The sequence below is a fragment of the Oryctolagus cuniculus genome, chromosome 12, assembly GCF_964237555.1.
Source record: "Oryctolagus cuniculus chromosome 12, mOryCun1.1, whole genome shotgun sequence".
Taxonomy (NCBI): Eukaryota; Metazoa; Chordata; class Mammalia; order Lagomorpha; family Leporidae; genus Oryctolagus; species Oryctolagus cuniculus.
The window spans coordinates 71562908-71587252 of NC_091443.1; the positions used below are offsets into that span (position 1 = coordinate 71562908).

Consider the following 24345-nt stretch of genomic DNA (forward strand, 5'->3'; position numbering starts at 1 on the left):
CATATACTGCCATTTTGTATGGAAGGACAGAAACCGAGGCTTAGCCAAATTAGACATCTTGCACAAGGCTATTTCTTCACTAACATTTATTGAATTATTTTTATGTTCCAGTCCCTGTTACAGGCAACGCAACTACTAAATTCACTAGTGGGTTTTAAAGCAATATTTTCAGATTTTAGACCACTACTAAATCAAAAAACGCCAGAATGTGACACTGAGAAAGCACTCTTGTCTAGTTACTAAAAACATGTAAAACATGCTTGATTCTAAGAAGTATTGATTTAGATTATGAGAAACTAACTTAACTGTCAGGAAACCTACTTATGATGGCCAACAAGAACAGGTCAACAATTATAAAGAAAAGGCAAAAACTCTACCCAATCAAGAGGCTGTGAGGCTCAAGCCAAAAGGAAGAAAAGCTGAACCCAAAGGCATCAACAATTTTGGCTTCTACCTAAGGCTAGAGAAGGGCCAAAACTCTTGACAAGACAAACATTTGATCTTATTTTTTACCTTGACTTTGGTATGATTAAAAGACAGAACACATAACCTAAAATTTACTTTACAATTTTGTACTGTTGCATTAACATATTTTGATAAGGTATTCATTTTCTTGGAAACTATTTTTCATTCATTACACCTATTTTAAACTTTTGAGGGTCTCAGTTATATAAACGAGGACTTGTTTATGTACCCTGAACAATTCTTGTTTTAATTTCAATGAGCAAGTCTAAAAAACAGATTTAAGAAACTATGAATGACAGTTCCTCATGTTTATGGAAACTATTACAAATTTATAACCAATGCTTTACCTCAAGATTCTGAGTTAGCTTGAAAACTATAAAAGGTAAGATATTATTTCTATGACAATTGTCAGATAAGGCATTTCAAAGCCATCATTCTCTTGGGAATGGAATCTGATCCACCACATAAAAGCTGAGAAAGTCTAAATTCCTAGCTAGATTATGTGATTTTGTCTCCATAGACTTGTGAGCCCCATTAAATCACACAGATGACCTTAACACTGCTTACCCTTATTATTAGCCCTATTAAAAACAAAAAACGCTTGGGGTTGATTATACACATAAGTGGTAAGAGAAAGGTGTTGTAGTTTCATGGTTTACATAGCAGATACCACGTTTTCAGGAAAGCAAACTTCGAAGTATATAATATGATTTCTCCACCACTTCTCATCTTAAAACATGTTACAAATAATTTTTCTTATTTTAACTATTTTCCCTAAAAGTTCCCAATGCATTAAGCAGTATTTATGGAAAGTGATCTTGTTCAGTTATTTTTACATTGAACGTAACTACTCATCAGTAGCATGTAAAATCAAGGATAAAAGTATCAACTGGGGTGAACTGGGATTGGGTACACTGATCTTTCTGCCACCTTCTAGCTCTAAAATTCCATACCATACTGTTTCACATGCATGATGCAGAAAGGTCACACTGTTTCATGCATATCCTACAACACCCAGGGATTTGTATTTTATTTTTCAGATGAGCCAGTAAATGACTGCTTGAAACAATAAGCTAACTCTCACCAAGTGTGGGACTGGAACTCAGATTTTTTTCCTGGCTTATAACTCTTTCCAGTAGGTATTAGTACCAAATGCTCAATTCTGTCTTTGAATCTCTTATACTTTGATGGGCCTTAACTCTTCTCAACTCATCTATGAGGCAAACCTTATAATACTGGCATTTTTTTCCACCTCTAATTCCAAATGTTGAAATTGGTTGATCACAATATCATTTTGGATCTTTCATGTATACTTGACTGAAGAAAGTAGCAAGGCATTGGTTTTTGACAGGTCCTCCACACAAACTAAAAGCTGGTCTCAGAGACAAACATATCTAATTCAATATTCTATATGCACAGGTAAATATGTACTCGGTTGGCATTTTTCATCAAGGACAAGAATTACGCTTCTAAACTCTTTTAAAACTTTTAAGAAACTAGTTTAACATGTTGCATGTTTCTTGAAGTGGTCAGGCCCAAAAAACAAAAATAGGAATGAGAGTTATTCAGATCCTGAAATCTCAGGCCCTTTCACATATAAGAAAGACACAGACACAGACACAGACACACACATATACACGTTAAGAAAAAATGTCTAGAGGCTAAAAGCTCTACCTGAAAGTTGTGGCATTATGGAATAGTAAGTTTTTGTTGTTGTTGCTGTTTAAGAATAAAATATATAATCCTTTAGATTTTCTACAAAAAGATTTTTAAACCACTGGTAAAAACATAAGTCTTAGATCTATTAAACTATAAACTGAAGAAAGGAAAATACCATTTGCAGCATCTAGTTATCCTTGTTCATTCTCAGGAACATACCTTTTCCCATTCCAGGCTGACATTTTCAATAAGTAAGGAGAGTGTATCTTGAAATGCTCTCTGGATGCAGGCCTTTAGTTTTTCGAAATATTGCACAGACACCCATTTCGAAGAACAAATGGACATTATTTCCATGAGCTGTGAGTCCTCTGACCCACTGACACACTCCTTCTGAGTATCCCTTAAGAGAAATCCCAGCATGGTGAGGATGTCCTCCTCATACTGAGAGATTTCCAGCTCTATCCGCCGGGCCTCCTGCACGGTCCATTCTCTACGACTCTGGTCTAGACATGCTTGTAATTCAGTCTCCTTCTGAAGAAGCAGTTCAGTCTTTTGTTTCACAAAGTCTTCTTTAGCTGCCGCAAGCACCTCACTAATTTTATTTCGATGATCATCTAAAAACTGTCGGTAATCCTGCTCATTTTGTTCTTGAATTCTCTGAATTTCTTCTTGCTTTTCTTTATTCCATTCATTCCGGGCCTTCGCCAGCTCAGCCCTGACAACCACTGGGACTTCCTCGTTCTTTAACTCCAGCTCCTTCTGAAGAGAATGAATCTTTTCTTCCAGTTCCTTTCCAGGCATGACATTTTTCTTCATATTTTCAAGTTCACTTTTCCATTTCTCTTTAGCTTCGCAAACAGCAAGTGATATCTAAAGGCCATAACAGAAGTTTTTATGATTCTCCTCATTAGCAAAGAAATTAAACTAAAGGAACTATCTGGGTTAACACTTGAACTTAGAGTTAAAATCAAAATTAAAGGGAAAAGTGAATTTAGGCAAGAATATTCTATATTAAAATATACTTACACTATATTTTAAGATCTTTTTCCTTATTTAAATCACTCAATAGTTTGTCTTATGTTATTTAGAAAACAAAACACTAATTGCTGATGGAGAACTAGAATTTGAAATTGGCATATGACAGATCTTTGAAAAGTTCATGGAAAATGCAAATTATGAAAAAAATTCATGAACTTCAAATTTTATTTGCACAAAAATCTTTTAACTATTTTTCCATAAATTTTTGGAATACTCTTGTAAGGACAAAATTATATAGTTAGCCAAAGCTAATGTTAGAAAAATATTCAGTGTTAGTTTGGTAAAATATAGATACAGCCTAAACTCCCAACAAATTGTAAACATCTTTTACCTAAAGCAAAAGCAGGCTCATAAGGAAATCTTAATGTCACTTAAAGTCACACATCTTGATAATTCCTTGTTGATTAATTTCTTTATAAGCTTAACAATTAGAACAGCTTGTTAAATGACAAGGCCAAAGAGAATGAGATGAGCAGATCATAGGAAATAGCAGTCTACAACCAAACAGTGAAAGACGAATCAAAAAACCCGGGCTCTAGCTCAAACCCTGCCTGAGACCACAGAGACGGCCTGGCACCATGCTTAACAGAACAGATTCTGAAGACAAACTGCTGGAATTAGCTTAGCAACCAGGGAGCCATGGGCCCACTCCCCAGCTTGCCTGAGCCTCAGTTTCCTCACCCATAATGTAGGAAGAACTAGAATGCCAGTTTGCTAGTGTTTAAGAGTCAGTGACATGAGATAACCATTTTAGAGTCCTTAGCCCAAAGACTGTATATAACAAGGATTCAATAACTATCAGGAAGTTGTTAAACGAAGCACTTAGTATCTTCATCTAGTTAATGAGCGGACTGGATATAATTTTGAGTTCCTCTTACTTCTTATTCCCTGACAGAATTCAAAAAGTCACAAGGGACACAACAGTCATCAACAAACAGAACTGGGTCTCCCCAGTTAGTCAACACTCCAACAGGCTCTCTAAACCCGTGTATTCCACATTCGTGGAATCAACTAACCACAGATACTGAATATTCAGAGTAAAAACTACGTATCTGCACTGACATGAACAAACATTTTCCATGTCATTATTTCCTAAACAATACAGTTTAACAACTTCTGAGATGGCATTTACATTTTATGTCATCTAGAGATGACTTACAGTATGTGGGAGGATGTACACAGGTCCAATGCAGATACTGCACCATTTTATCTAAGAGACTTGGGCATCCTAGGATTTTGGTAGCCAAAGAGGTTCCAGGATCCAAATCTGCTCAGTTACCAAGGGATAACTGTACACACTATCTATGCTCAGGGTGATGACAAGCTTACTAAATTTTCTCCTAAAGGAACAGCTAACATGAGCTTTACAAAGGAATTTACTGCAAAACCCTTTGCTAACAACAGCAAGATCAGCAGTGATTTGAAGACTTTCAGTTGTGTTTTTACAGAAAATCATGTTGCAGTGGGTGCCTGGAAATCCTTACTAAGTGATTTGGCTGGAGGTGGGAGCCCATGGAATTGGATGACCTGCCCAACCTTACCAAAAAAACAGGCATCTTCTCACACAAAGTTCTCCAAGGAGAATTTGACATTAATCAATTCAATGGTTCCCAAATTTGGCCATACATTAGGATCGCCTAAGGAGCAGTTAAAACCTCTAATGCCCAAACCACATTCCATACCAATCAAAATCTGAGGGTGGGAGAAAGCAACTGTGTTTTTAAAAGATCATGAAGTTATTCCAAAGTGCAGCAAAGTTTGGGAACCACTGAACCAACCTGACCACTTATAAACCCTAGAAACCGGCTTTAAATTGCCACTGATGACTCTTAAAAGAGCTCTCTCTAGCCACTGTCATGAAATTTCCCTTTTCCCAGCTCCTTTGTGGATTGGAGGAAGGATAATGATAACATCATGTTTTGTGGCTGATACAATTATCTAGTACAGTGTGATTCCCAAGCAGGGTCCAAAATCCAGCAGGGTCATCTGGGAGTCTGATAGAAATGTAAATTCTTCTTGGGACTCACTCCAAACCCACCAAGTCATTGTCTCTGGGAGTAGAGCCCAGGAACTCTACTCCCAGAGGTGATTCTCATGGCTCTGAAATGGACAAGCTACAGAAATACTGTGCTGCCACTTTATATTTCGCGTTCTCATGTATTTGGGCCCTCTGTGTTCTTAAGGGAAGATCTGGTGACCTACTTTATATCTATTTTCTATCCAACTTACTTCTGGGTTGGGACAAATTTTCTCACCATCCCCTTGTTTCCTCTATCAAATTTCCTATCAAATTTTCACATACTGGAAAGTATAGAGGATAATGTAGCAAACACCCCATGTATCTTAAAAATACATTAAAATAGATTTAAGCCAGAGGGAGAGAGGAGAAAGAGGTCTTCCATCCGCTGGTCACTCTCCTAATGGCTGAAACAGCCAGGAGCCAGGCACTTCTAGGTCTCCCACATGGGCACAGGGGCCCAAGCATTTGGGCCATCCCATGCTGCCTTCACAGGCTCATCGGCAGGGAGTTGGATCAGAAGTGGAGTAGCCAGGACTCAAACCGATACCCATAGGGGATGCCAGTGCCCCAAGCAGCAGCCCTATCTGCTTTGCCACAGTGCAGGCTCCAAAATAATTTATTTCCTTATTCCAAAGAGGAAGCCTCTCTAATTGGATGTAGAGTTAGAAAGGTCTTCTATCCACTGGTTCACTCCCCAGATGGCCACAACGGCTGGAGCTGCGCCAATCCAAAGCCAGGAGCCTGGAGCTGCTTCCAGGTCTCCCACATGGGTGCAGAGGCCCAAGGACTTGGGTCATCTTACTGCTTTCCCAGGCCATAGCAGAGAGCTGGATCTGAAGTGGAACAGCTGGAACTTGAACCAGCACACATATGGGATGCTGGCACTGCAGGCAGCACCTTTACCCACTACACCCAGCGCCAGCTCAAAAACAAACTTTTTATGTTGAATTAATTCCTAAGTAATTTGTGGAGTAAGATAAAGAATACAAGGTATGAATCACAATTTCTGTTATATTCCACATTATTTTCCAAAATGTTTGTGCCAACAGGGGGGTAGTACATGTTTGATGCTACAATCTATGGATGATTTATACATGTAGCATAAAATGGTACCTTGAGTGTGTTAATATGGTTAGGTATGAATGTTCTTTCATTGATTTTTTTTTTGTGGGGGGTTAGACTTTTCATGGAGGTCATCTGCTCATATCCTTGGCCTACTTATCCATGGACTCCTAGTTCTCTTACAAATTTGTATGAGCTCTGTGTTAAATATTTTTATTAATACTTCTCATGTTTGATTCATTTATTTTCTCTATTTTCTTAATTTAAATGTTATTTATTACAAAAATGTTTCAAATGTAATGTGCCTGAAGCACTGGCATTCCATATGGGCACCAGTTTGAGACCTGGCTGCTCCACTTCCAATCCAGCTCTCTGCTGTGGCCTGGGAGGGCAGTGGAGGATGGCCCGAGTCCTTGGGCCCCTGTACCCACATGGGAGACCGAGAGGAGGCTCCTGGCTTGGGATCGGCGCAGCTCCGGCCGTTGCGACCAATTGGGGAGTGAACCATCGGATGGATGACCTCTCTCTCTCTCTCTCTCTCTCTATGTATGTGTGTGTAACGCTTGACTTTCAAGTAAATAAATAAATCTTAAAAAAAAAAAAAAAAACATCCTGGCTGTTCCACATCCCATCTAGCTCTCTGCTAATGTACCTGGGAAAGCAGCAGCAGATGACCCAAGCGCTTGGGCCCCGCCACCTAAATTGCAGACCCGGATGAAGTTCCTGGCTCAGCCCCAGCTGTTGTAGCTATTTGGGGAATAAACCAGCAGGTGGAAGATAACGGTCTCTCCCTCTCCCTTTGTAGTATTTTTTTTTTAATATTTATGAATTTATTTGAAAGGAAGAGAGAGAGATCTTCCATCCCTGGGTCACTCCCCAAACATCCACAGTGGCTAGGGCTGGGCCAAGCCCAAGCCAGGAGCTTCCTTCAGGTCTTCCATGTGGTGGCAGGGGCGCAAGCATTTGGGCCATCCTCCGCTGCTCTCCCAGGCACACCAGCAGGGAGCTGGATCAGAGGAGCAGTGGGGACTCGAAACAGGACCCGTATGGAATTCTGGCACCATAGGCAGAGGCTTAACTTTCCATGCCACAGTGCCAGCCCCATCTGCCTTTCAAATTTTTAAAGTCTATTGCACTGGGACTGGTACCGTGATGCAGCGGGTTAAAGCCCTGGCCTGCAGTGCCTGCATCTCATATAGGCGCCGGCTGCTCCTCTTCCAATCCAGCTCTCTGCTGTGGCCTGGGAAAGCAGTGGAAGATGGCCCAAGTTCTTGGGCCTTGCACCCACATCGCAGACCCAGAGGAAGCTCCTGGCTCCAGATCAGCGCAGCTCTGGCCGTTGCAGCCATCTAGGGAGTGAACCAGTGGATGGAAGACCTCTCTCTCTGTCTCTCCCTTTCTCTGTAACTCTTTCAAATAAATAAAATAAATCTCTTTTTTTTTTTTCAAAGTCTATTGTGGGGCTGGTACTGTTGCTCACTTAGTTAATCATCCGCCTATGGCACCGGCATCCCATATGGGCACCGGGTTCTAGTCCCGGTTGCTCCTCTTCTAGTCCAGCTCTCTGATGTGGCCCAGGAGGGCAGTGGAGGATGGTCCAAGTGCTTGGGCCCCTGTACCTGCATGGGAGATGAGGAGGAGGCACCTGGCTCCTGGCTTCGGATCAGCACAGCGCTGGCTGTAGCGGCCATTTGGGGAGTGAACCAACAGAAGGAAGACCTTTCTGTCTCTCTCTCTCTCACTATGACTCTACCTGTCAAATAAAAAAAATAAAGTCTATTGCACTGAATTCTATTTCGTGACAACACTATTATGTGTTAAGGCTAGACTACAACTTCTTTTCTAGAACATTAAAAAAATTCCTAGTTCTTTTTTTCCAGATAAATTTTAGAATTATGTCAAATTTCAAAACTATATTCAGTGTGTTGGCATTTTAGTTAGAACCGGGTTAGAGTAGTAAACTAAGCTGGGAGGGTAAACATGGTAGGGTGGGCGCTGTGGAGTAGCAATAAGTTCCGCCTGTGACGGTGGCATCCCACGTGGGCACCGATTCAAGGCCCAGCTGCTTCACTTCCCATCCAGCTCTCTGCTAATGGCCTGGGAAAGTAGCAGAAAAGACTACCCAAGTGCTTGGGCCCCTGCACCCATGTCGGAGACCTAAAAGAAGCTCCTGGTTCAGCCTGGCCCAGCCCTGGCTGTTGTAGCCATTTGGGGAGTGAACTGGCAGGTGGACAATCTCTCTGTGTCTTTCCTTCTAACTCTGCCTTTCAAATAAATAATTAAATCTTAAAAAAATTACAAATGGTTACAATAGCTAAGTTTTCCAGGTAAGGAACATGACATCTCTGGGAAGGGAAGTTACCTATTTACCAAAGAGAATAAATTATAAGACTACTGACAACAGCATAGAAAACAATCTTTAAGCTTGGGAAGGGATACTGTATATCTAATAATAAACAGACAAACACCTGCTCTCAATCTTACCTAACATAGAGCAAGAGAGACTGAATTTGGTTTCTAAGTCAAAGTTACCATACTGACTCAAGAGTTTTAAACGGCTAACATACAATTGTTTCTCCCTAAACATCTTGAAGGTGGTGAAAATAGAGGCCATCTGTGAGGCCCGGGGCGGATGCTAAATGTGCATTGTCATTTTTAATCCTGCACCAACTCTGAGCATGTATGAATTCCCAAGACTGAAGGGAGAAAAGAGGTCCTGGAGAGAAGTTTCCTTCCAGGAGAGCTCATACCTGTTTGGCCACAGAGATTGCTTGCTGCTCTTCCCACTTCTTTTGCTCTGCTCGGACACGCGCTTTATATTCCGCAAGCTCAGGCAGTTCTTCCAGCCACCGATGACGAGCATTTTGTACCGCTGTTTCCACCTGTAAGGTATCAAAAAAGATAGAGGTCAAGTGGTTAGAAAATTCCAAAAAGACCACATTTTCAACCAGCAACCATGATTTCATGTGTATTTTACATTATATTTCACAACATGATAGTCACACTGACTACAAGCTCTCTAACTTATCCCAAACAGCAGATTCTATTCTTTCTCGTCTATACTTCCCACACTGTCTCATGCAAATGCCACAATAGGAAGTGGGACTCTGATGACCAACGCTATTTTAGAATGCTTTGTATAAAGCAGTAATCGCCTTTTCCAACACACTTGTATTTATTTTTAGGAGAAAGCCGGCCTCAGGCTGCATGTTGCCAGCTGCAGGTCAATCAGTACATCTATCATTTCCTCACACACTCCACCCCCCCACCCCCCACCCCGCCAACATAGAGTCTTACCTAGCAAACTAATGAATGAGAGTGATGCTGCTATTCAGGCAAAAATTTAAGACAAGGAGTCTTCAGGGTGACCTATCTGATGGTAAATCTATAACCAGTTATCAGAAAATCATTTATTTTTCCTTAGTCCTTCATTTTAACAGATACACACACATATATATCCATATGTACGCACAACAGCAGAGTTGACACAGGAAGCTGCATTCCTCACCTAAATGTTACATACATCTCCATGTAAACCCCAGAGTGAAAAATGCAGGAAAAAGAATAAAATTCCTTGGAAATTTATATTCCTGAACAAGTTATCATGAAACACTTCCTTTCTATTATGTTAACTGTTTTTCTTTACAAGATCTGTAATTCATAAGTAACAAAGCAGTATATCTTTTAACAAATCTTTGTCTATAGATTATTTTCTTAATTCTGTTCAAATCTTTCGGTAAACATTTCAGAAAACTATTTTTGATTGGTGATGCCCTCGAAACCGTTACATGTATTCGCCTGTTTGAAAACTTGAAGGATGCCCAGCAAAATCATGTAGAATAATATAATAAGCAGAGTTTCAAATATTTGTCAAGAGCTAGGTTTAGTTTTTAAAGGCTTATTTCTGAGGTTGTTTAAGGGTTAATAAGTAGTAAATCTAAAACAATAAATACCTGGTAGATATATAAAGGTTTAGGGCACTTGTAAAGGCAAGAGACTGGGCTGGGTGGGTTGTGAGGTCAAAACTATTTGCATAATATCAAGGCATCTTTTGCCTTTTTGTACTGTATTCTCTCATGTTTAAACACAGAATTTCAGACTTTGTGCCAGGTGATGACATCACTGCTCTGACAGCCAATGAACTGTGTGCATGGGCATTCCATTTTCCCAAACTCCTCAAGTTCATTTTCCAGTAGGGTGAACAGATACATCCCACCCAAAAATAAAAAAGGACTCTTTAGAGTCCTCAGTTAACTGTAATTGGTAATAACTCATCTTTCTTCTATTAGCACAGGCTATCCTTGTCTTCATATGAGATTTCTTTCAAGTCAAGTATGTTGCCTCAGTTAAAAATTTTGCGATTGCTGCAAAAGCAAAGGCAATGGACCACTTTTTGGCAGCTGATGGAAATTATAGACAAAGTTCCAAGAGACATGCCTGCAGATTCACCCTGCATCAAATTGCAACACAAATACTGTTACATACCTTATTTGCCTACATTTAGTTATCTGTAATTATGTTAGTGGGATATTTTCTATAACATTAGATATGAAAGATTCATAACTAAATAGCACTTTATTCAGATATAAAACCACCATCGTTAACCTCAGGCATCTTAATGCTTAAACTGATCTCAGAGGAACGAACACCCTTGTAAACTGAAAGAACATATATGCAACAACACTGAAGGGTGAGAGTTCTATGACAGAAATACCATGAAGAGAAACCGAGGAACAACATCCCAGGTCAGGAATTTTAAAATATAAAATTATAAATTCAGTGGTAGTATTCTGCAGGTTTCCATGAACACACAGGCAGTTCTGAACATTGTACTAGAATAAACCTATCAATTACCTGTTTGGCAATATTTTCACAGTATTTGAGCTCCAATTCGATTTCGAGCTTCTTCAGACCCCCCTTGATAGCTACTTCCTTCTCCTGTTCTAAATCTTGCTGGATCTTTCGCTTCTGCTCTTCTATCATGTCTGCCATCTCTTTCTTGGAAATAACATCAAGGGTGGTTACTTGGTCGGTTTGGCTGCCACAATCGGAGGTCCTCTTTTTCAGTGCCTTTATAGTTTGATCCAGCTTAGACTGCCACTCCTTTTCAAGTTGTTGGATGAGTTTTTGTTTGATCTGTTTTCAGAAGAAAAGTTGTATGAAAAAAAATCAAGGAAGTAAAAACTAGAATTAATAACTAGCCAGAAAAGCAACCACAGCTGTGTTTGAAAACCATCTAGACAGTTGTAGTAATTATACGAGGCTTAGAATGAAAATATATTCTCAAGGTTAACTTGAAAGCTATGCTTTCACCTTAACTATGTAATAACAACAACAAAAAAATCACATGGAAAATTTAATTATGTTGTGTAAGGTCACACTATCATGCTCTCAATATGCAACTCTATTGCCACTACGAAGTTGGCACTAAAAAACTTTTGACATTAATGAGTATTTTGCCATCAACACCATGCTTTCCATAAATGAATGAACCTAATGAATGAACCTAAAAGTGAACAACCAAAACACTAGTATTTTATTTGTAATGATGTGAAATTTTATAGAATAGACTACATTCAAGAGCAGCACTATTGGAAGATGTCTTAATGATTTTTTCCACTTTTAACAGTGGAGTGGGGTAGATATGAGCACAATCAATCATAGGCAAAACCATGAAGAGTAGAATTTGTGGTTCTTGGTTTTTGGTTTCCCACCTCCTGTGTATCCAGGGCTCTCAAACTACTTCCCTGGTTAATTATTTGGTTGTTAACTTTTGAGGAAACTACTGTTTCCTAATCTCATTTGCCAGCTAGCTAACAGAAGTAATGTTTTATGTCTGTGACTTCTTTCTTCTGCATGACATCGATTATTTATTCATTAATCAAGAAAGTAATTTAGAGTTATCAGAATCATTTCATAATATGAAATCAGATCCTGGTTTCATTTGGAGGAATCAATACAGTACCCAAAAATCTGTTACATGCTCAACTGGGTTGAAGAGTCAAGAGGGGCTAAACATTAAAATCTGAACCTGGTGTTGGGTATGCTGCTAAGAGCCTCATTCTGAAAGGTAGACTGGGTGGCTATGAAGGTCCTTGGCAATTAAAAATTGTAGGACTGTTCAGAAAAAAAAAAAATTGTCTTCTGTAGTTAATACTGCATTTTTTTAAATATGGTGTCCAGAAAGAAATTTTAACCCACACCTCTTTCTGTTCCTTATCCCAGTATGCTTTGGCTAACACCACTTCATTTTCAACCTGCTGCTTAATATCAGTTTCTTGTTCTTTCAGCCATTTTTTCTTTTCCACCATAAGAGCATCTTGGTACTTTTCTTCAAGTTTCAATTGCAGTTTGCTTACATATTCTTCTCTTTCCTCCAATAGCTGTCTCTTTAAACAAAATTCAAGTAAATATCTTTGTGAAACTAATCATCTCCAAGTTAAAAACATTTCAACTTGTTGTGTATGGCTTAGGTTGCCAAAAGAAAAACATAACCTCCAGCTCCTAAGAAGGACTTGCTTAGCTTGTGTTGTATCAGTGTGTACAGAGACAGAATTAGAATGGGAATACTGATCATCTTTGCCTGCTCTTCAAAGCCATGAGCTCCACTGATTACCACCCAATCTGAAGGGTTCCATGAGTAGGACTCTTTCTGCCTTTGGATGAGTCAAGTTAACACACAACGAAAGTTCCATGTGCTAATAAATACTAGAATGTAGCTCTTATCCACAGCCTGACTCAACAGCATTTCAGAAAACAACACCCATGAAACATGAAAATACACTCTTGGACTCTAGGAATTGCCTGTCTCTTAAGTTCTGTATTCAGACTGTTTAACTTGCTAAAACTTAGCAGCAGGGAAATGACTTCTGTCCTACAGTGAAGGGCTACCCTTAAAGTTCTCCAGTTTGCTCAAAGTTTAATAAGATTCTTGCAATGTATATGTAGGAAACATTTCTTAGCAAACAAGTTGGTGTATCTTTGCCTACTTCTGGAGGATATGAAAAAAACAAAGTCTTACATAAATCCATAACAGAAAACTAAAGAATCTCCAGAGAAAGAAAAAATTAAAACTTCTAATGCTTTAAATACATTGATCCTTTAAGTAGGGGGTGAATGTAACTTCAAAGTAATGGTACAAACATGTGTTTTAGGGGGGTAACACTGTTCTGTGTGCTCATGAGACTAAGTGTGTTAAAAATTTATAAGAACTATACAACCCATGTGGGCAAAACGGTCAGTTTTACTCCATAATTTGAAATTTTTAAAGAAAATAAGTTTAACCTCTAAGGTTTTTCTTTGTGAAGGGCCAAAGAGCAGTTTTAACTTTTCCTTCTTTCACTGTGCACAAACACTTGTGAGCCAAAATATGTCAGTAGCAACTACTAATTGCAACTGATCTATTATATAAGATTCAATTTTACGGGAAAACTCATTCTTTGAGAAGTACCAAAAATATATTTCTGAAAAGAATGACCTCTTTGAGAGAACTGCTCTTATGTTCTTGCCAATTTATATATTTTTTTGAGTAAAGAATCATACTAGAGATCTTCTCCCTAATTTTTAAAACATTACTGAAAGCTAAGTCCTCAATTTCTAGGTAATTTGATTCTTTTAAAGTTTTATACTGCCAGCAGTAACTAAAACAACTCTCTTCAGAAGTTCTTTTTCCTCTAAATGATATATATACAAGGCAAGTTTTTTTCATCATATTAATCTATTCAGAAATAATAAAAATATTAAATGAATTCCTCACCTGCTCTTTACTATTCTTTTAAACTCTGCAGGACTAAGTTTGCTTTAATATAACTTACTACAAAAACTTCTGTATAGGATATTGACTCGCAGCTTTAAAAATATTTTCTAATCGTGAGGCAGGTGGCTTTCCAGTTGTGGTCTGCCGGCTGGTCCGAAGTACGAGGAGGAGTCAGAGCAGTGTCTTGGGGAGGTAGCCAGCTAGCACAACTGTATGCACGTGAGTTTACTCCTAGACACTTGCCAAGGACAACTCGGAAGAACCGGGCATCGCAGAACTACCGTAGTCCCACTACAGCGGCCACACTAACACTCTGACCTTCCCCTCTCACCCTCCACAACATCGCCTTCCCTATCATGAGACGCACAGATAAACTGACTGCTACGTACTGAGAGAGACAGGGTGGAGGACCTGGCCTCTCAAGAACACTCTGTGGAGCGCTCACAGGACCAGGGAGGGTCTCCTGAGGAGGAGGCACACGAAGGAAAAGGGCCTTTCAGATCGGACCAACTCTTTTTTGCCTTCTAGAGTAAACCTATAAGGAAAAAAATCTTCATATATATATGTGTGTGTGTGAATATAATATATAATATATATTATATAGTGTGTGAAAATATATAATATATATATATATCTTCTAAGGTTCTGATAATCATTTCAACATTCACTCTATATTGTGAGTTATTTTAGGGCAAAGAGCCAAAGTAAAAGTTCTAGGAACGCCGGCGCCGCAACTCACTAGGCTAATCCTCCGCCTTGCGGAGCTGGCACACCAGGTTCTAGTCCCAGTCGGGGCGCCGGATTCTGTCCCGGTTGCCCCTCTTCCAGGCCAGCTCTCTGCTGTGGCCCAGGAGTGCAGTGGAGGATGGCCCAAGTACTTGGGCCCTGCACCCCATGGGAGACCAGGAGAAGCACCTGGCTCCTGCCATCGGATCAGCGTGGTGCCCCGGCCGCGGCGGCCATTGGAGGGTGAACCAACAGCAAAGGAAGACCTTTCTCTCTGTCTCTGTCTCTCTCTCTCACTGTCCACTCTGCCTGTCAAAAAAAAAAAAAAAAGTTCTAGGAACACCTTCCCCATAACTTCCCCACAAGTATACAAGTCTAAACGACAGGACTGAGGCCTGAGAAGTGAAAGCATGGAGACACAACACAAACTTGGATGCTACCTTCTTCTCCTGGGCCTGCTGCTCCTTCTCAATGGTCTTCCTGAGAGTCAGTTCTAGATTATCCTTCTCTCTGCACACTTCTAGGTAACATTCCTGCACAGCAGCCATCTCCTTATGGATCTTATCTAAGTCAGACCTTGGGAACACAAAACCAGAAAATGCAAAACAAGCAAGTTTCTTCTAAGGCATGTAAGAGGAGAGTATAGTTTCTACAGCATCAAAGGCAGCTGAACTCTGTTCTTCTCACCTAAGTTGCGAGTGAGTCCCTTCATAAACCTCAAAGAGCTGCTGCTTCTCCAAAGCATGCTTTGCCAAGAGGCTTTCCCGGATCTGGGCTTTCATGGCTTCATGGTGCTGCTGGTAAGTCCTCTCACACCTGGAAGCAGACAACAGAACCTACAGCAATGCCCAGTGTCACTACAAGGCCTGAAATGGTCTGTCTGTCTGTCTGTCTTCCTTCCTTCCTTCCTTTCCTTCCTTCCCAACCTTTCTTGCTAATGCAAACTAGAACACAGATTGGATTGCTTTCTCCCAACCAAAAGTGGCAGTGATTAATCTACAAACAATGAGCTCATGAGAATCTTCCAAATTTTCTTTCCTCAAATGTTTCTACAGAAAAACTAGAAACTTGGATGTGTAAATGCCCCTATCCTTCAAACAAGGATATTAATCTATATTGAAGACTTCGGTTTATAAAAGATTAATACAAATAATTGAAGGTATGGTTCCAAAATTTCAAGTCCTCCATGTTAAACACAAATTCTAGAAGCGCCCAACTTACAGGTAAGTTATGCTCCAAAAGTCTGTTTCCAAGTTCATGACTTGGTATTTGGAAGACATAGTCCCCCTTCCCATAGATTTCTTCTTTATAAAGAACACTTTGGTTCCCAGACTAGCCTTTAAAAAACAAACACTGAGCCATAAATATTTCAGTGGACTGCAGTTTCAGTGGTGCTGCAGAACCCAGCCCACTACATAACATTGTTTCTATGGATAATATGTTCCAAATTCTAATTTGGGAAGTCCAAGACTCATCTCTGACAATCCAAAATCTCAACAAGGGAGAGTTTATTTCATCATTTTTCTTGAATCTTTTTTTAGGGGAGGTGAGTAGTGTCTTACAGGGGAGGGGACTTAGGAGTCAGATATTAGGCATCTATATAGACCTTACCTGTCCACAGCTTCTTGTTTATCACGGTCAAAATCCTGTACCATCTGTCTCATTTGATTACATAAATCTTGATTTGTATTTCTCAATTTTTCTTCAGTTTCCTTAAGTTCCTAGGAACAAAAGAATAAACCATTTAGAGGAAACAGGTGTTATTTTCATTGATTAATCTATTTGTTTTAACATTTTGTGCTTGAACTCTGCCCTGTAACACTGACATAGTATTTTAATAAGTCTAAAAAATCTCTCATTTCTTTTACTTCTGTAAGAAAGCTACGTGTCAAAGTTTTTTTACGGAAGTTAAATTTTCATATTTTAATATGTATGAAAAAAAATTCAACCAGAGAGGTAGAGATGTATTAGCTGGTAAAATGAGTCTTAGAAGTCAAAAATCTGCTGGCACCGCGGCTCACTAGGCTAATCCTCCGCCTTGCGGCGCTGGCACACCGGGTTCTAGTCCCGGTCGGGGCGCCGGATTCTGTCCCGGTTGCCCCTCTTCCAGGCCAGCTCTCTGCTGTGGCCAGGGAGTGCAGTGGAGGATGGCCCAGGTGCTTGGGCCCTGCACCCCATGGGAGACCAGGAGAAGCACCTGGCTCCTGGCTCCTGCTATCGGATCAGCGCGGTGCGCCGGCCGCAGCACGCCAGCCGCGGCGGGCATTGGAGGGTGAACCAATGGCAAAGGAAGACCTTTCTCTCTGTCTCTCTCTCTCACTGTCCACTCTGCCTGTCAAAAAAAAAAAAAAAAAACAAAGTCAAAAATATTATGTAAGGTTTTGCTTTTTGGTCAAGGGCTGGCTAAGGAGAAAATATGTCCATTGGCCATGCCAGTATACAGAAGGGACACAGAATTCCACTACTGTATGTTTCAGTGAAACTACTACTCAGTAACCCAACAGGAAAGGGAAATAACTGTAGTCCACAATCATCACGTACTACTGTACTTGTCCACTGACTTGCATTGTCTCAGTGTTGAAAAGTCTACTGTATTCTTTGAATTTAATGAGTCTGCACACAAATTCTCATAAAATGTAGAAAATTCTTATTCACCTGGTTTTGTTGTTGTAAAACTTGAATTTCATTTTTAAGTTGCAAAATGTCATCTCTGACAATCATATCAAACGTAGAAGGGTCAGGCCATAACTGATTTGTTGGTTTTTCCGAAGTTTTATTCTGAATGTTAAAAAGAAGTAAAAAGTTTTCCAGGGTCTTAAAACATTCTAAGTATACATTTTTGAAATAAGTTAATACTTACAAAGAAATTGCAAGACACAGTTAAAATAATTTCCACTTACCTTTATCTTCTCCAAGTATACCACAATTAAACAAGGAAATTAACATGCATATAGTACTTTCAACAAATCTACAGACTCTGTACAAATTCTTCCTATCGTTCTCTAATGTCCTTTTCCTTACCTACGATTCTTAAATCCACAGTACGCTAACTTGTCAGTCTCTTAGGTCTCCTCCAATCTAGGATAATTTCTGACCTTTGTCTTTTCAACTGCTGACATTTTCTAAGAGTGTACTAGCCAGTTATTTGGGCTTATTTCTTTATTAAATTCAGGTTATACAACTTTGGAATGAATGTTCTTTGCAAGAAACACAGGTATTATCAGTGGTAATAATCACTTGATAAAAGTAGTGACTGGCAGGTATCTTCATTGAAAATTTACTCATTTTTGATTTGTGATTAATAAGTTTTCTTATGATAAAGCTCAAGACTATGCAAATATTCTAATTTTCATCATACCCACTAATTTTAGGACTTTATTGATGTACTTATACCTGTGTTAACTTATGGAAATACTTTATTCAATAGTAAAATTCTTAAGACTCACGCTATGGACTTTGGTAAATTGCTTACCAGAAAGAGTACACAAATGCATACTATCAAATGGTGTCTAACTCTAACTCTCCTCACCTCCAATTGCAATGATTTTTTTTAAGATTTATTTTTTATTTATTTGAAAGATTTATAGAGAGGTAGAGACAGAGAAGTATTCTATTTGCTGATTCATTCTCCATCCAAATGGCCGCAATAGCCACAGCTGAACCAAGTCAAAGCCAGGAGCTTCTTCTGGGTCTCCCATGTGGGTGCAGGGGACCAAGCACTGGGCCATCTTCTGCTGCTTTCCCAGGCACATTAGCAGGAAGCTGCATCAGAAGTGGAGCAGCCAGGACTTGAACTGGTGCCCATATGGGATGCTGGCACTGAAGGCCAGGGCTTTAATCTGCTACGCCACATTGCCGGCCCCAGCAATGATTATCTTTAAAACATCATTGTATTTGATGTCGAAAGGGAATCTAGTAATTGCTTTCCTTTGCAATTCTTGTTATACCTCCATTCTTCGTTTTCTCATCATCCCAGATTTGTCTATTTATACAACTATGCACATTTTCCTCTGAGCATGAGTGTTTCCCTAATTTTTTTATTCATTGAGAGAGAACACAAATATATTACAACTATGTTCTACTTGACTTGTTGGTTTGTGTATGTATCTGGACTCTGAGGTCTCATCTACAATGTCTAAAATACATCCTATACCAAGGTCCATTCTACTTGGGGTAGAGGGAGGGAAAAGGTGAGTAAGCAGGTACATAGATCTCATTCCCATGTAGGGTGACAGACAGCAGGGTTTGGATTGGTCTTCCAATGTGGCATTGAGCAGTGGAGTCTTCACATCCTTTAGGGGACAACAGCTCTAGTTGAAGTTTCTTTACATATGTCAACCCTTCCCACAGCCACTTCTACTCCAGCCAGAAGAGAGAAAAGCGGGGGCCAGCATTGTGTCGCAGCAACCCGTTCGAGTTCTGGCTGCTCCACTTCTGATCCAGCTCCCTGCTAATGGCCTGGGAAAAGCAGCAGAAGATGGCCCAAGTGCCTGGGCTGATGCCACCCATGTTGGAGACCCAGATGAAGCTCCTGGCTTCGGTCTGATCCAGCCCTGGTTGTTGCGATCAACTGGGAAGTGAACCAGCAGATGGAAGATCTCGGTCTCTCCCTCTGTGTAACTCAAATGTATAAATAAACCTTTAAAATGAGAGAGAAAAGAGCTAAGAATTCTCACTGTGTTTAGTTTCTCTCAGACTAGAGAGGTGGGGAGGAGGTACTACAGAGATTTAGGATTTTTACCGACTCACTAGGAAGGCTTTTTCACACTTGATCTTAGCCAAAAGGCCGAGAAGCGAAAGGCTTTTTCTTCTAATTTGATCTCTACTTTTTAAAGTTTATGATATTTACATTTCTTTACAGACTGGTAATTTTTTATACTGGGAATGAAAATATCATTGTACTGGTACTCTGACAAATCTTTTCATGGCTAGTTTTTTTGTCCCCTCCACCCATGGTGTCTTTATTTCTAAATGTCAGAGTTCTCGGTCAGACTTGAAAACACTTTTAAACAAGTCCTTGGCAACCTCCAAATTATTCTTGGTGATCTTGATATCTCTCTGGCCATACTTGGGACTAGAGAGGCACACAAAGATCACCTTATGGCCAGTGCTGACATAGCCACTGCACGAACACAAATACATGACAGCTTAGTACCTTTACCAAGATCTTTAAAAAGAGAAAGATCACTTGAATGTCACTAAAAGCATTTCAGGAATATGGAACACATTATCGTCAACAGAATAAGAGATTTAATATACCAACCCATGCTATTTTCCTAGTTTCTGTGTCTAAAAAGATTCTAGGTAAAGACCTTCTGAACTGTCTATTGAACACAGCCTATCCAGGCTTTGCCATCAGTAAGCCTTTCTGGTTTCCCTTATGCCTTTCTCACATTCTACCTTTTTTTTTTTTTTTTTTTTTTGACAGGCAGAGTGGACAGTGAGAGAGAGAGACAGAGAGAAAGGTCTTCCTTTTGCCATTGGTTCACCCTCCAATGGCCGCCACGGCCGGCGCGCTGCAGCCAGCGCACCCGCGCTGATCCAAAGGCAGGAGCCAGGTGCTTCTCCTGGTCTCCCATGGGGTGCAGGGCCCAAGCACTGGGGCCATCCTCCACTGCACTCCCTGGCCACAGCAGAGAGCTGGCCTGGAAGAGGGGCAACCAGGACAGAATCCGGTGCCCTGACCGGGACTAGAACCCGGTGTGCCAGCGCCGCAAGGCGGAGGATTAGCCTATTGAGCCGTGGCGCCGGTCTCACATTCTACCTTAACAACTCGGTCAATAAGAATGAATGGTATAATATTTCATCCACTCCTAATCACTGCCTATGTATGGCCAGTATCTAACTGTCATCACATCGTATCTTGGCAATGTCATAAAGCAGCATATTCTGAATTTATAACTGCAGATAAGGTTTCTGAGAAAGAATTCAGCTTCATATAAACTGCTATGAATAGTGATAGACCATAAAGTAAAAATCTGCAATTCTCTGTAATAACCTTAACTTACTCTATATAAAATGAATACAAAGCATGTATAAAAAAAATCAATATCTTTAAAGTGTTCATTTGTAAAAAGCCTAATAGTTACATATTTTTTCTGGCCTTAACACTCAAAGAATACTTAGGAGAAGATTTTGATGGCCCAGGTCTCTAGTATAAGATACCCAGTGAAGTTTAAACTGATGTGCTCTTTCTTTCAATCGATTTCCATGTAGCAAGCAGAGAAGTTCTATATCCTTATATTAACCTCAGGATTTGATGACGGGTATGTTCATTCCTTGAAATATTGAGCCACTTAAATCTTTCTGGCCTTACTAAAGATCTCAGAAAGATTGAGCCTATATAATAAAGACTTCTATTCATGTGCCATACTTTCTAGTCACACCAGCTGACTTGCCACATGACTTCCCGTATTTCTGTGCAAGGCTGCAATGTCCCCTCCCACCTTCCATCCAGGATTTCTCCCTCAGTACAAAATTCCCTATCCTCAAAGATTTCACCCCCAAATAGAGTTAGTTATTCCTTCTCACAGCACCTCATTCAAACTAGTAGCAACCTTAATAAAGTTGGAGGTGTGTACTGTTAAATATGATAGCCCAATTACCACATATGGTCATCAAGCACTTGAAGTATGGCTGGTCCAAACTGAAGTGTGATGTTAGTATAAAATACATGCTACAGTTCAAGGACTTACCACATATTCCCAAATGTGATCCATCACATCAGTAAATTTTATATTGATTACATATTCACTTGGTAATGTTTTGCACATACAGACGGTACCTGACATAAGATGGTTCTGCTTAGAATTTTTCAACTTCACAATGAACTAAGACTGGTAGATATTCAGTAGAAACCATATTTCAAGTTTTGAATTTTGATCTTTTCCTGTAGTGGTATGTGGTACAATACTCACTCAGCACTCTCTTGTGATAACTAACAGCGAGCCACAGCTCCCAATCAGTCATGCAATCACAAAAGGAAACAGCTGATACTGTATTCTACTCAGAAGTCGAATATTTCATACAACACTTAATTATAAGACAGACTTTGTGTCCGAAGACTCTAACCAACCTCAGGTTAATATAAGTATTCTGACTACAGTTAAGGTAGGTAAGGCTAAGCTTTGTTAAGATAGATATATTGGCCGGCACCATAGCTCACTAAGCTAATCCTCCACCTGTGGCACCAGCACCCCGGGTTCTAGTCCCGGTCAGGGCGCCAGATTCTGTCCCAGTTGCTCCTCTTCCAGTCCAGCTCTCTGCTGTGGCCTGGGAAGGCGGTGGAGGATGGCCCAAGTGCTTGGGCCCTGCACCCGCATGGGAGACCAGGAGGAAGCACCTGGCTTTTGGCTTCAGATGGGCGCAGCACGCCAGCCATAGCAGCCATCTAGGGGGGTGAACCAACGGAAGGAAGACCTTTCTCTCTGTCTCTCTCTCTCACTGTCTAACTCTGCCCGTCAAAACAAAACAAAAAGACAGGTATATTAAATGCCAATTCAGTGTATAATACCTTCAACTTATGATGGGGTTACACTTCAATAAATCATCCATCTTAAATCAAGCAGCACCTACACTGAGTTAAACTATTAAAACACACTAAATTTAATTTCACTCATTACCAGAAAATTTAGAATTAACGTGTGGTGCCTGTTATATGTTTCTATTGGACAATACTGTTCCAGATTCTAAGTTCCTTCAAGGAATGGCGATTGTTTCATCACTGAATCCCATAAGATGCTGTAGCAAACACCTTTAGAAAAAAACAACTATCCTTCCTCCATATGCCTCCCAATCATGCTTTTTTTTTTATTATACAAAGAGTTTCATGATAAAATATGTGAGAAAGAAGAAAGTTTGAAAGTGTTCATTGGCTGGGGCTGGCATTGTGGCATAGTGGGTTAAGCCTATGCCTGCAATGCCAATAGTCCATATGGGCACCAGTTTGATTCCTGGCTGCTCCACTTACAATCCAACTCCTTACTAATGTGCCTGGGAAAACGGAGGCTGGTCTGAGTCCTTGGGACCCTGCACCCATGTGCGCAACCTGGAAGAAGCTCATGGCTCCTGACTTTGGCCTGCTCTAGCCCTGGCTGTTGCAGTCATTTGAGAAGTGAACCAGCAGATAGAAGATCTCTTTCTCTCTCCCTTTCTCTCTGTAACTCTGCCTTTCAAATAAATAAATCTTAAAAATAAAAAGGTGCTCATTGGCTAATATAAATGCCTATGAATTTGAGGTTTTTTTAATTTATTTGAAAGTTCTAAAGAGAGAGAGAAAGAAAGAGAGAGAGACAGAGAGAGAGAAAGGTCTTCCATCTGCTGGTTCACTCCCCAAATGACCACAAAGGCCAAAGCTGAGTTGATCTGAAGCCAGGAGCTTCTTGCAGGGGTCCAAGGACTTGGGCTATTTTCTGCTGCTTTCCCAGGCCATAGCAGAGAGCTGGATGGGAAGAGGAACAGCCGAAACTAGAACCAGTGCCCATATGGGATGCCAGTGCTGCAGGCTGGGACTTTAATTCACTGTGCCACAGCACCAGTCCCTTGAGTATCTTCTTAAAACCATATGTTAGTCAAGTTATTACTTCCTCTCCTTTTCTCCCCATGTAGGAGGTGGATGGAAATGTGTATTAATTATTTAATTATTTAATTTATTAATTAAATGTGTATTAATTAATGTGGATTAATTCCAAATATTTACTGAGCAATTACACAGGGAGTTAAAGACAATATTTCCAGGGAATCCTTATATGGCAAGTTGAAGAACAGACATAAGCAAGGAATACTAAAGTAACACTTAAAAAAAATCTGAATTTAAATGCAGACTTTGAGAAGTTGCCATGGCAAAAGGCTAGCTGAACTAAACAAGTACTTAAAGATGAGACAGCTCCCTTTGATCTACTGATCTACCAAACGACAGAGGCAAAGGGAAACACTAAATAAGCAACAGAAGACACAGCCTTTATCAACTGCCACAGGTAATAAAGTGTATCTGTGTGACAAATACTATTAGTGAGCATCCCACATAAGTGTCGATTCAAATCCTGACTTCACTTCCAATTCCAGCTTCCCACTAATGTGTATCCTGGGAGGCAGCAGGTGATGGCTCAAGTACCGTGGGTCCCTGCCACCCACATGGGAGATCTAGATTGAGTTCCAGGCTCCTGGCTTCACTCTGGGCTTGCTCTAGCTGTTGCAAGTATTTGGTAAATGAAGAAGCATAGGGGAGATTTCTCTTTCTCAAACTTTCAAATATTTAAAATAAACAAATGCCATTAGTAACTTCAAGATACCTGAGTTGGGCGGTGGACGCCAAATCAGGCTCCTATTCTCCTACCTTTAGGCTACTCTCCCAAAATTCTTGAAGGAACCAACTCTAGTCTTCTAACACAAATCGAGACAAGCTTTCATTCCCATCCTTTTAAAGAAATCTATAGCAGCAATTAAAACAGCTCCACTTAAAGATTAAATGTGCTAGTGGGGAAATGAGGTAGTTCTTCCTAATTTGTTAACATTAAAATCAATACTGTACTCATCAGATGCAGTTATTCAAAGGAGAAAACTAGGCAGGGCAGGAATTTGCAAGTAAAAATACACTATTCTGGAAAATAGGCACAATTAA

The 24345-nt window shown here is 40.1% G+C and overlaps 1 protein-coding gene across 18 annotated transcripts in view; it reads right to left on the reverse strand.

Moving 5' to 3' along the window:
* The window catches only part of CEP152 (centrosomal protein 152), a 90661-nt gene that overhangs the window by 16768 nt on the left and 49548 nt on the right, over nucleotides 1–24345 (reverse strand). For 10 of the 18 annotated variants that reach the window (XM_008269045.4, XM_070054151.1, XM_070054150.1 and 7 more), the window contains 8 exons: nucleotides 17382–17504; nucleotides 16338–16447; nucleotides 15414–15542; nucleotides 15167–15302; nucleotides 12448–12633; nucleotides 11099–11380; nucleotides 8995–9126; nucleotides 2344–2994 (listed from right to left, as the gene is read on the reverse strand). In XM_008269045.4, coding sequence (XP_008267267.3) covers nucleotides 2344–2994; nucleotides 8995–9126; nucleotides 11099–11380; nucleotides 12448–12633; nucleotides 15167–15302; nucleotides 15414–15542; nucleotides 16338–16447; nucleotides 17382–17504 — 1749 coding nt within the window. The remainder of the gene's footprint in view (nucleotides 1–2343; nucleotides 2995–8994; nucleotides 9127–11098; nucleotides 11381–12447; nucleotides 12634–15166; nucleotides 15303–15413; nucleotides 15543–16337; nucleotides 16448–17381; nucleotides 17505–24345) is intronic. The other 8 variants (XM_070054153.1, XM_070054155.1, XM_070054154.1 and 5 more) reach the window with 1 other exon arrangement.